Here is a 13,214-nt window from a genome sequence, read left to right as displayed (position 1 = left end):
TATTTTACTTTTCTTTCTTAGTCCACACAAAAAATATCATAATTTTTTTTTATTAAAAAAAACGTTATCCTTAAAAGAAGAAATAAAATAAACTAGAAAAAAGGTACGATCCTTTCGTTTCAATTTGATTATCATGTTTTGACATGACATGAAAAATAACAAACTTCAAAATTTTAATTAAAAAATAATCAAAATATAAAGAAGAAAAATTGCGAAAAATCAAGAAATATCTATATATGATATATACATAAAAGAATTATTTAGGTTTTGATGATCAACACCCCTCGAATATCATGACTGGACACGAATATATAGAATGTATTAAAATACTTTTTAATTTTGTAAATTTTAACATGTCAGGTAGAAAGTTAAAATTATTGAGTTATTAAAAAAGAGAAAGAAATATTTATTTAATATTGAGTTATTAAAATTTTGGAGTTCTAAATTCAGTTAATTATCCATTTGTTTGGAGTGCACAAATTAATAAACATATGTATATATAATTATTTTTTTAGTATAAATATAGAGTCTACAAAAAAGCTACTGGATATATCCGAATCCAAAAACTCCCACCTAACTCTACTCTGCTGATGATCAATACCCCTCAAAGATCAATATAGAATGTATTTTAGTCTTTTAGTTTCTAATCTTAAACATGTCACGTTAAAGTTAAGATTATTAAATTATTTAAAAAAAAAGAAAAAAATATTTTTTAAATATATTAACAAAAATAAGATAAATAAATTAAAACAGAAGAAATCCTATTTATATTATTTGGCTGGATATTTTGTAGTGTCTTTTCTAGGGAGCGAAGAGGTTTTTTATGTAGAGGTGTGGCTGAGATTTGTACTCGCTTTATTTATGCACAAAACATGTTGGCCCTTGCTATTTTCATTTTTTTTCTTAAATAAATAAATTGATTTAACTATTTGCATTATTCGATCATCACATCAATAAAATCTATGGGGCTTTAATGTAGAAGATTTATTATATGCCTTCTCATAATGAAAATTACTTCTTACCAACTACTAGCATATCAATTCATTACCTTATCTTGTGATGAAAAGTAGACCCTTTATACTCGTACATCTTCTTGTTTTAATATGTCTCTATTTTGTCTTTGGTTTATTTTTTTAAACATAAGCACAACCCCCCTTTTTCCTAATTATTTTATAATACTTTTGCATGTGTCTTATAGAATTATAAATAAGATGTTTTCGTTAGTAATTCATCTTTATTAATAAAAAAAATAATTAGGCTAACTTTAGCGGTAATATTTAAAAAAACTAAATAATTTGTTACGATTTTGATCATAGTGAATGATATTCATATCGAATCACATGATTGTAGAATCAACAATTAACCCAACTAAAATTCAACAAACATTCCTTTGAAATAAATTCATCATATAACATAAACAATTTTTTTTAGAAAAAATAACTAAGGATTAAGTCTCCATAAATTCAACCAAAGGAATTCATAAAAACTGAAAGTCGTAATATCATAATTCTAATGTCTAACATAAATGATATGCAACACCGAAGCTTAAAACAAATTACCTATAGTCTAAGAATGTCTTAGTCCGAAAATATGGACAAGAAAAATAAAGGAATCAATGACAGCATGAAAGAATAGCTCATCTTTGAATTTGAAGTTCGATGTTCCTTAATTGAAGTCTCGAATCATTTATTGAAAGATGTCATGTACTCAACAAGTAAAGACTAGGTACAATATCAATACATAAACCACAATACACTAATATAATCACAATGTCAGTCCATAATATAAATGTAAGCAATTTTTCACAATATAATAATACAAATCAACACATGACTCAATCACATAATATGGACACCGATCCCAATCACATATAAAGAAGGAAGAAAACAATATTCTTCAAGCAATATAACAAAAAATATGCACTCTAAAAAGAAATTGAGTTTAGTGATTTAGAGAAAAAATTAAATTAAAATTCGTCAAAAATTTTCTTATCTTGTCATGTGTTTTTTTTTATTATGTCACCATTAAACAAATTATTTATTTAGAATTTAAATTTCAAATTAAACCAAAAAATTTACCTATTTGGAAAGAAAACAACTAAAGATTATGTTTGTTCAGAAAAAGAGCGTCTCTTCATGAAAAATCTCCTTACTGAATTAATTTATAAATACAATATATCTCAAAAGTTGTACTATTCAATTGTATATATATTTTATGTTTTTGTTGTATTTATTCGGAGAAATTCTTGTCAACCCTTACAGAATATACAACTAATAAATCTTGAAAGCTAGTGATATTTCTCACCTGAAAGCTTTAATTTTTTTCTTCTTCTAACAAATAACATACAGATTTGGACAATTATAATATCAACTAATAATCACTTGTTTGTACTTTTCAGATTATAACTTTTTATACTATATTATCAATACTCCATTGCATCCTATATAAGATAAGCATTTTATTAAAAATATTCATCATATATTATTGGATCACTTATTATATCAAGATATAATTAATTAATTTTTTTCATATTACCCCCACAATTAATATTACCTCTGAAAGTTTAAACAAATTTTAAAGTTCCATTTTTTCTATCTCAAAAGGCTAATTAATATGAACGAAGAGAAACAAGATAAAATTAATCAATCTATTAATGATTTCTTATTACAGTATAAAATTTATAAAATATTCATCTAAATAAGACGTAAGAATATTAACAATTAATACTAGTTTTATAAAATAGTAAATATTTTGGACTATAATTTTAGTATCCTTGACCACCCAAATAGAAAAAGGTATACATATAAATTTCTACCTGATACTCACAATCAACTACTATAAAAAAGACATGTTGCCTGCATTTTTAATGTAAAAATAACAAAAAAATAAAAATAAAAAATTAATAGGATGTTTGTTTGGATATTAGTATCATATATATTAAGAACAAAGTTTAACTTTCTTAAAATGAAAGAAAAGAAATAATTTTTATTTTTGATAAAAAATCTAGTAGTTGGATAATATCTTGTTGAGAACCAAAAAAAAAATTTGCATGATTTGAAAGAGGGAAAATATTGAAAAAGTAATGAAATTGTCAAACTTGTTTACCCCACCGAGTGGGGCAGAAAAAGCGAAAAGTGTTATCCATAAAAAAGTTGACACGTGTTATACAAAAGAAGGCAGTACAAGGTTCCAGTTGGTTTACTCGCGAGTATGAAGTTTTTTTTGTGTAAAATATTGGCTTAAATTAAAACACGATATTTTATTTAGACAAAAAAATGAGAAATTGCCACGTGTCATTAAACGTGAGCCACAAGAGTTGAATGGATTTCTCGGTTGTTCTACCAGAAATACTAAAAATACCCCCAAAAGAAAATGAAACTTTCACTTTAACCCATGACGTGGCACTACTTCCCTTCTTCTTTTTCTCCCTTTTCAACCCCCAAAAAACTCGAAATTATTTCTCATTTTCCATCTCTCTCTCTTCTCTTCTCTTCTTCTTCCTCCTTTCTTCAAAAAAAATAAATAAATAATATTTGTGTGTTGTTTCACACTTGTTTTTAGTTTTATCTATCAAGTGTTTTCTTGGGAATTCTAGAACTATTTGTCTATTTATTGAATTTTTGGTTTGATTTAACAACTTTGATGTTGTGTTTTGGTGAGGATAAGGATGAAAGTTTCGATCTTTAAAGGGGAACGATTGTTTTTAGTGGTTGTAAAAGTGAACAGGGTGTGAAGAGCTACAGTTCTGTATGTGGGGGTTGTTAGATCGTGTGATTTTTTGGAATTAACGGTTGATATTTCTGGGTTTTGGAACTGAAGAGAATTAATTGGGTAAAACTGGGTTTCTTCTATTTTAGGACTCAACGAGTACTCAGCAGAAATGACTATAGGGGTATGCATCTTATTCTTATTAAACTTTAGATGATAGATTTCTTGCCCTGTTCTCAATGGTTAAAAAGATGTTTTTTTTCCTCTCAGATTATAGCTGTTGTTGTTTATAAATGGCTTGATGTATTTGGAAATCTATGTTATATGTGGAATTAATTTTATGATTGAACTGTAGCTGTTGTTGAAGTAGATAGACAGAGAGAGAACAAATTGCATGTTATTACTTGTTATCTGGATGTAATAACCGAATGAAAAGCTATTGAGTGTAGATTTTGGAATGAATTGTAGAATTTGAAAAGCTTGTGAAACTAATGGTAATTTGAAATTTTAGGATCAAAGCGAGTCGGACTCGATACTTCCTTGTAGGAATAGGATGTCAGTTGATGTTGGAGCTCCTTCTCCAAGGAGTATCCAGATGGATGAGCAAGTTAATCCAGGAGAAGAATATGCTCCTAAGGTTCGTTGCTCTGCCGACAATCCTTAAGTTTGTGTTAAAAAGACACATGTCTGAGTGAGTGTTGTTTATTTTCTTATTCAAAACAGATAAGAAAACCATACACCATTTCAAAGCAAAGGGAGAGGTGGTCTGAGGAAGAGCACAAAAAGTTCCTTGAAGCATTAAAGCTTCATGGTAGGGCATGGCGACGAATAGAAGGTAAACAACTAATACAATCAATGGATATGGATTGTTTGAGTTGTCACTCCATACTAAAGAGACCTTGTTTAATTCTCAGAGCATGTGGGAACTAAAACTGCAGTTCAGATTAGAAGCCATGCTCAGAAGTTCTTTTCAAAGGTTTGCGCCTCGCTCTCGCTCTTATCCCATTTTATTGTTTGTGCTTGCATCTGTTTTGTATTGTATTGGCTGTTGACATAAAAGTGTTTTCAGGTTGTTCGTGAATCGAGTAATGGTGATGCAAGCTCTGTGAAATCCATTGAGATCCCTCCTCCTCGGCCTAAAAGAAAGCCGATGCACCCTTATCCACGAAAAATGGCAACTCCACTTAAAAGTGGAACCCTGGCTTCAGAGAAATTGAACAGATCTGGTTCACCTGATCTCTGTCTCTCTGAGCCAGAGAATCAGTCTCCTACCTCTGTGTTGTCTACCCTTGGTTCAGATGCATTTGGTACGGTGGATTCCACTAAGCCAAGTGAGCAGTCATCACCTGTTTCCTCAGCTGTCGCTGAGAATTCTGGTGATCTTGTACTTTCTGAACCATTCGATTTGGTTGTAGAGGAGAGCAGATCGTCACCTGCCCGAGCTTATGCTACTTCAAATCCGGCCAATCAGGCTTGTGTGGTACGTACTAGCTTGCTCAGCTGTCTTCTTTGATTCGATATGTATGATTTCTCATTGTGATTTGTAACCCCAGAAACTAGAGTTGTTTCCGGAAGACAATGATTTTGTGAAAGAAGGCTCGGATGAGGCATCATCCACACAGTGTCTGAAGTTGTTTGGTAAAACCGTATTAGTTACTGATGCTCATATGCCACCGACAGACGAGACGTTGACTCGAAGCTCCTTCCCTGCAAAATATTTGCCCTGGGATTCAGAATGTCCTCAAAGTACCTTTTCTATCGTCCCTCCTACGCCGTCATATTACTTTACCACACCAAATGGAAGTCCAGGGCCTAACCAAAGTGGCGTTGCAACTACTCATTTGCCGTGGGGATCATCATGTGCAGTTCCTTGCACTCAGGTGCATAGCCCAATTCCAATGAAGGGACGTCCACTCTTTAATGACAGATATTTGGAAGGAAAGGAAACTCAAAAGGAAGGGTCTTCGACCGGCTCCAATGCAGAATCAGTAGATGCAGAGTTGAGTGGAGAAAAGAACATGGAAATTGAAGCTCAGAGTAGTAGAAATGTGGTAGAAGAGTCGGTTAGAGCCAGCGTACCCTCTTTGTTTGAGCGAAGAGCAAATTCCACGAAGCGTGTGAAGGGTTTTGTTCCATATAAGAGATGTTTAGCTGAAAGAGGCGTGAGTTCCTCAACATTAACTGGAGAAGAAAGAGAAGAGCAACGAACCCGATTATGTTTGTAGTTTTACTTTCTTTGTGCCTGTTTAGTTTTTGTTTGTAAAGGTTAGCACATCCCTTTTTGGTTCTACTTATAATATCCGTATGCCGGATAACTGGATGAAGAGAAGCAACACCATGGCAGCAAAAGGCGATTCATCCCTCTAATTTTTGCTGAATGGCAGAAGCAGTCTTCGTAATTTTTTTGAATGAATTGTTCAAATGTATGTTGATAAAAATCAAGTCTTGCAACTTCATCTCATCACTTGCCCTTTTGGCAGATGAGCTAACAATCTTTGTAACTCCACTATTTCTAAGTGATGAATGCTCCACCCTTGCTCACTTAAGATTGATCTTATACTTGCACACAGTCCATCAAAACACACAATAGAAACAGTTTTAAATATCAAAAACATCTTTCATACAATCAAACTCAAGGTCTTAAATAACAGAGAAAACCTTTCAGAAATTGAAAATCGTGTACCAAAACTCAACCTAGTTTGAAGTAAGGGATGCAACCTCAAAACGTGAAAAACAAATCTAAAGAGCTTTGAGTTCGAATAGATGGAAAATATCAGCATGGTACCGGAGCTAATCGATAATATGTACTTTCTGACTTTTTAAGTGAAAAATAGATTAAGACCGGTGATTTTGCATCCACTTTCCAGCCGAACTGGTAATTATGAATCCGACATCACGTATGTAATCAAAAGAGAAGGGTGAGATCGTGTCAAAACCCGATGAATAGACATGGGATGGACAATACTTGGAGTTGTATCCCAAGAAGAAGATCAAGGTGTTGAGTAATGAGAAAACATGAAGTTTGTAGTTTTGATGGATGACAAAGAGTTGTAGTTTTGATGACGAACAAATAGTCTTGATGTGTAATAAATCATTGGTTATCATCATCAAAAAGGGGGAAAATGTTGTGAAGTAGGAGAACAAATAAAGTAGTTTTGATGATTGATAAAGTGAACGCATGGTGTCGTATTGTACAATTATGAGAGATTACGGCAAAGAAGAAAAAGTATTGAGGCAAAAAAGAAAAAGTGCAGAATTGTAAAGAAATAAAAAAGTAGCAATTCAAGTCAAAGAAGGAAAGAAATAAAAAACTAACAATTCAAGTCAAAGAAAGAAATAAATAAAGAAATTACAATTCAAGTCAAATAAGGAAAGAATTAAATAGACAAGTTCAAGAAGGAAAAAGATTTGTAATTCCTTTCCTTATAGAAGATGAAGTCAAATCAAATCTATAAAAGGATCAAGAAGTTGAAGGAAAAAAGTATCTTTGCATAAACAAAAATTGAGAGAATTTATCAGCAAAGCCAGAACAATTGCCATTGCATATTCACAAAATATATCATCTTGAGAGCAGTATTTTCTGGAGAAAAAACGCAAGCCTTCGTCACAGAAACGCAAGGAACAAGTTCACCTTCATCACAGCAAAATAAGGACCAGGTTCACGAAACCTGTTTTACTCAGAACTATTGGATATTGAAGTTTGATCAATTAAAGTCTAGGGTTATTAGTCTTTGTTGATTTGTTCTAGGTTTATTATTGAGTTGTAATAATTCCTAAAATTTGTAAAAAGAAGTGGTTTGACTTCTTGGGAGTTGAGTCTTGAGAGAATTCTAACAAGAAGTGGGTTTGACGTCTTGGGTGGTTAGAGTTAAGAAGAGTTGAGAGTTTTTGTAAACAAGAAGCGAGTTTGACTTCTTGTTGAGTGGAGAGTTTTCGATTATAGTTAATTGAAAAGGGTAGAAGTTTAGAGTTAGATTCATTGATTAACTGAGTTGTAAATCTTGAATTAATATAAAACTTCGGTGTGGTTTTTTCCTTCCTTGAGTTAGGAAGGTTTTCATGATAAATCTTTGTTTTATTGTGTTACGACAAAATTACAAGAACCTGGTTCATGTTCTAGGGGTAAGGTTTCTTCACAAGGGAATCGGCATACCGAAAAAATGGAGAGAAAATTGGAAGAAAGAGCGAAACTTTACGACAATTAAGCGTGGTATCCGAGCCAATTATGAGATATTTTATACTAGGTGTGGTACCCAAACCAATCGAAAGATATTCCGTACCAAGTGTGGTACAAGCCAACTGATAGTCACCCAACTATAAAAAAAATAAAGGGTAATTTGCAGAGGTTTATTTGTGGGATTTTAAAAAACTCCACCATAAAATCATTTTGTAGAGTTTATTTTAACCCCTCCGATATAATTTATTTTGTGACAGTTTTATACACCGATTTGTGAGGTTTTGTGCCACAATTTATTACAATTTGTAGAGTTAATGTCACAATTTATTATAATTTGTAGCGGTTTTATAGTGGAGGTTTGTGATAACCTCTGCAAATTACATCAAATTGTGAAGCTTTGTAAATGACACAATTCATTACAATTTGTTACACTTGTACAAAATAGAAAATAAATCAAAAAACTTAAACACAGAAAACACTTTAGAAAACAAGGTAATCATGGGAAGTAGAAATACAACTAATTAAATGCACTGCATATTTAATTAATATGAGAAAAGCAAATTAAGTTATAAATTGAATTGCGGTATCAAAGTACAAACAATATAGATACTTAGGTTCACTATTTCAAGAGAATGAAATAATAGATGAAAATGTTACTCCTATAATATGTAATTGAATGATTAAAATAAAAAATTTACTGAGAACCTATGTGATATGGGTATATATATATATATATATATATATATATATATACACACACACACACACACACACACTCACTAAAGTAAAAAGTAAATTTATATGATGACAATTATATGATAATAAGTATTAAGTCGATAAAGATTAATATACTTTCATGAGATGAATATTTCAAAGAAGTGGATGTTGGATGTGCAATATGATCACAAGATTAGGTAAGATTAAAAATAACAACCTTCACCATAAGGTACTAGTAGCACGTTTTGACTTTGAAATGAGAAATCATTTGAGATGATTTAGGTATCATTTATTTTTAATAAGATTAAGATGTCAACATCTCAACATAATTAAGTGGTGCATTTAAATTTTAATATTTGACTTTAAATACAGATTTAAATATTATGATGTTCTATTAAGACCCAATTACTATATAGTTAAGATAATTTTTACATATGAATGTATAAATTTGTCTTTATCTAAAAGTTAATGAATATAAATTTATTAAAATGTGAAATTCATCTAATACTATATCAACAAAACATTATTATGTTATAAGAATGTATGGTGCTATTGTGATGAAAGATAATATGAAATAAAAACAATAAACTCAAATTACTATAATCAAATCACTGTATTACCTTTTTTACATTTGTTTGATGTGAAATCACTTGTTAAAGTTTTAAACTTTAAGTTATCATACATAGTTACTAATTGTGTAAATTTATCATGAATCAAGATTTATGTTGTTTTGTAACTTGAATATTTTAAATGTAATTTATGTTATAAATGACAGAACTCAAGTTTCTTAATGATGAGAGGGAGTTGGTTGGATGGTAAGCACCCCTCACTTCCAACCTAAAGGATGCCAGTTCTAGTCGCCGATGGAGCTAAACGCGTAGGAATTGGGTGAAGGTTCGAGTCACCAAGAGAGCAAAAGGGGTGGGAGTTCCTAGGGAGGATAAAAAATAAATAAAAAAAATGATAAAAAAAACTCTTTCAAAAGAATTAAATAAGATATTTAGACTATATTGTGTGGATTATAATAAACCCTTGTAGACTGTAATTATTGAAGTTCTAAAATCATATTTAAGTGGTTACGAATTACCACAAATTGATTTTAGAATCCACCACAAATTGCAAATTCATTTTGTGAGGACGTAATGGAGGTTCTATTAAACCGTCACAAATATGCTCATGACATATGTAATTATGGCAGTCTCTAAAACCGCCTCAATTAATTTTGTATGGATCAAAAACTCCCACAAATCGACAAATAATCCACTACAAAATGACCTTTTCTTTTGTAGTAAACATAATCACGTGAGATATCAATAAACAAAATATATTCATTACATGAAACTGACAATAATTCATCATTTCGCATTCAACCCTTATATTTTTTCCAACAGACATGGTATAGGTTTCACTATAGAGACAACTCATATGCATACATATATATAACTTGAAAATAACAACCATCATGTAACACTCTAAAATTTTTTAATTTATGGCCTGAATCATTTTTCATACGTAGGTGTTAAGGTCAATTATTTAGTGTGGGTATAAATTTGGAGATGAATTACTAAGGTCACAAGAATCCTCTAGCATAAAGTTAAGTTAAGAGGTTCTTTACCTATTGAGTTTTGATATAAAGTTCTATTTGAGTCGACTTCATACGATCATATCTCTTACAATATAAATAGTTATGTGACACTTAACATATCATATTAAAGATATTTGAATCTTCTTTCCAACGCCACCAAGTTTGCATCAATTGGAATTCAAATAAAAAGTTATGCTCATTTTGTTAGGCACTATCTTACAACCCACCGGCCGCGCGGCTGAGAAATTTTCTGCGCGGGCATACGCTGAGGCAGAAACTATTGCGTTCTTGCGTAGTTGCTTGCACGCCTGAGGTATTTTTCGCACGGAAGCGCGGGCGTCTAGATCTTTAAATATCCCTCAAAGACGTAGTTTTTCTCGGTTCATTAAGTTATCATAGAAAGATATATTTTCAAGAAATTACCTTCCTCCAATTTTCATCCTTCATCCAATGTAAGATTTTGACCATAGAATTTCATTTTTTTAATAAAATTCAAGCGCCAATTAATATCTATTATTCATGAAATCCGTAGATTCTTAAGAAAATCCATATATAAGGTTCAAGAAACTAATTCTTCTCATTTTTTCATCCAAAGGTCTCACATTTTTCAAGAATTTAGAGTGTATACGGTTTGTAAGACCATTCACAATGCTGAGCTAATTTGTCCTCACGTCATACATCTCAATTCAGTCAGTAGCAAATTGAATTTAGGATTTTACTCTTAGTTTTATGGAATTCTTAATATAAATTATGCTATTGCTCTGAATTTTTAAATTCTTATATTATGAGATTGTAATATGATGTATATTGATATTTTTGTGCTATTGTTCATGCTTATATTTTATATGAACCCTAATTGATGAGATTTTTTATTGAAATCTTTGTTGCATTTATTTTCATGCATTGCTTTTGGAATTTTAAAGTGAATTCGAGAGTATTTTGAAAGTATCTTCTGAAAAGAGTTTAAGGAAACACAAACGGTTTCAAAATAGCTATTTTCACATTGAGAAAAGAACTACTATTTTTAATAAAAGCGTAACCAGTTTTCAAAGCATTTCAGACAGATAAACAGAAGTTCAATTACCTCTTGAAGAATGTATTATATTTCACATTGAAAAGACAGTACTATTTTCAGAAGAGTACAAAGAGTTGTTAGAGTATTTCAAAAAGATTAAGTCCAACAATAGTTGTCCACTACTGACTTAGCACACCCCTTAAGAAACTATAAATAAAAGGATAATTTTACTATATCACATTTTGAATTTAATAAATACAACGTCTTGAAAAATGTAATAGGAAAATGATTATAATTAATGATAAGTGTAAGTTAGGAACGAAGTGTAAAATTGTCCACGAATTTCATAAAGTGGACAAGTATATTGTACATCTATTTTTAGAATAGTAGACAAGTACTTTTGGATAGATGGAGTGCCTCTTAAGCCTGTTGGAAGGATAGTCTGGTAATTGAATTTGGTGTAATTGGTGTAATTTCACTGTCTTATCCTATTTGGAAAGAATATAATTACTTGGTCAGCAGGTAATTGGTGTAATTGACATCATATAATTACACTCTACATTTCACAGACAGAGGCTGTGAATTGCTGATAATTAATTACATAGTGTAATTACCATCACCTTATTACTTTTTGATTTTTTTTCTATTTTTATTTTTTTTTGTGTATTTTTTCTTTACTTCTATAATTTTAAGTTCTTTGTTTTTTTGTTATTGTAAAAGTTTATTTTTTATTTTATATTATTATATTTTATTTTCTTCTTGTTTTCAATCTTACTTTATAGTTTACGTGATTCTATGTAATTTTCTCGTATTATCTAATTATTTATGTCATGCGTATCTTCTCATTAGCATAGTTTTATTACTATTCTAATTTTTAAATTTAAATAAAATTTATTATTAAGTAAGATTATAGACTTGCATTTTCTTTATTAAGAAAAAATAAAAATAAATCATATTTATTACTTTGTTGAAATTTGTTATAAGAGTATATGTTAAATTTTTTATTTTTAACTTATAACTCATGTTATATTTTCAATTCATTTGTTTTAGTAAGGGATAATGTACAAGTACCCCCTCAACCTATGCCTGAAATCTCAGAGACACACTTATACTATACTTGTCACGACCCAAATTTTTGCAAGTCGTGTTGGCACCTATGTTCCCAACCAATAGGTAAGCCAACCCAACATATTAACCCAACTAAACCAACAAATGAGTAAAAAGACCAACGCTTAGCAAGAATTTCCAACATTGAGTTCCTTATAAGTACGAAATGCGGAAGATAAAATATATCACCCCAAGAATTGGTGTCTTAAGTACAAGAGCTTCTAAAATTCGATGCAAGTCTGAAACTAATTGACAAATCTAACATAAGGGATATCCTGTTTGAATACTAATAACAGAATAAATAAAAGATAGAGGGAGGTGTGGGCCACAGAACAGCCAAGCAGCTCACCACAACTCCAAGCTCGGACTCAAATTGCTCCACGGGATGTGCTTCTACTCGGAATCAAATCTGCACCACAAAGAGTGCAACAAGCGTAGTATGAGTATGAAACCACGTGTACCAGTATGTCTCATTGACCGACAACGAAGAAGTAGTGACGGGAGTTATATAAGAAAATAAATTCTTAGATTGTACAAGTATATATATATATATATTACACTTACTATTTAAGTTTCATCAATAAAGGAAATCAACATTTAATATTTTCCAAACACCAAACGAAACATATAGTCATCAAGAATGAATGATGGGATGAAATGCAATGCAATATGATGCCATGCAATGATATGTCTCAGAATACCCAGTACTCACTCAACCGTATATACATGATACTCCTCGGAAATAAATCGAGAGTTCATGACCCATGGGGGACTCGCGAGGTCCATATACCGACACGGACGATCTCCATGTGTATGTGCGGACGATCTCAACGCACTATCATAATATCAAACAATATTCGCACGGACGTTCTCCACGTGCCCAAATTTACAATCTTAATATCTCA

The 13,214-nt window shown here is 31.0% G+C and overlaps 1 protein-coding gene across 1 annotated transcript; it reads left to right on the top strand.

Moving 5' to 3' along the window:
- Positions 1-3,374: 3,374 nt before the first annotated feature.
- On the top strand, positions 3,375-6,254 carry LOC101261079 (protein REVEILLE 1). The gene is made up of 6 exons (XM_004231576.4): positions 3,375-3,892; positions 4,220-4,345; positions 4,432-4,543; positions 4,623-4,684; positions 4,778-5,188; positions 5,262-6,254. The coding sequence occupies exons 1-6, from the start codon at positions 3,881-3,883 to the stop codon at positions 5,931-5,933; spliced, it is 1,395 nt and encodes a 464-aa protein (XP_004231624.2). The 5' UTR covers positions 3,375-3,880; the 3' UTR covers positions 5,934-6,254.
- The last annotated feature ends 6,960 nt before the right edge of the window (positions 6,255-13,214 follow it).

The sequence above is a fragment of the Solanum lycopersicum genome, chromosome 2, assembly GCF_036512215.1.
Source record: "Solanum lycopersicum chromosome 2, SLM_r2.1".
Lineage (NCBI taxonomy): Eukaryota > Viridiplantae > Streptophyta > Magnoliopsida > Solanales > Solanaceae > Solanum > Solanum lycopersicum.
Note: the sequence above shows the minus strand (reverse complement) of the source record. Positions and strands in the feature narration are given on the sequence as shown.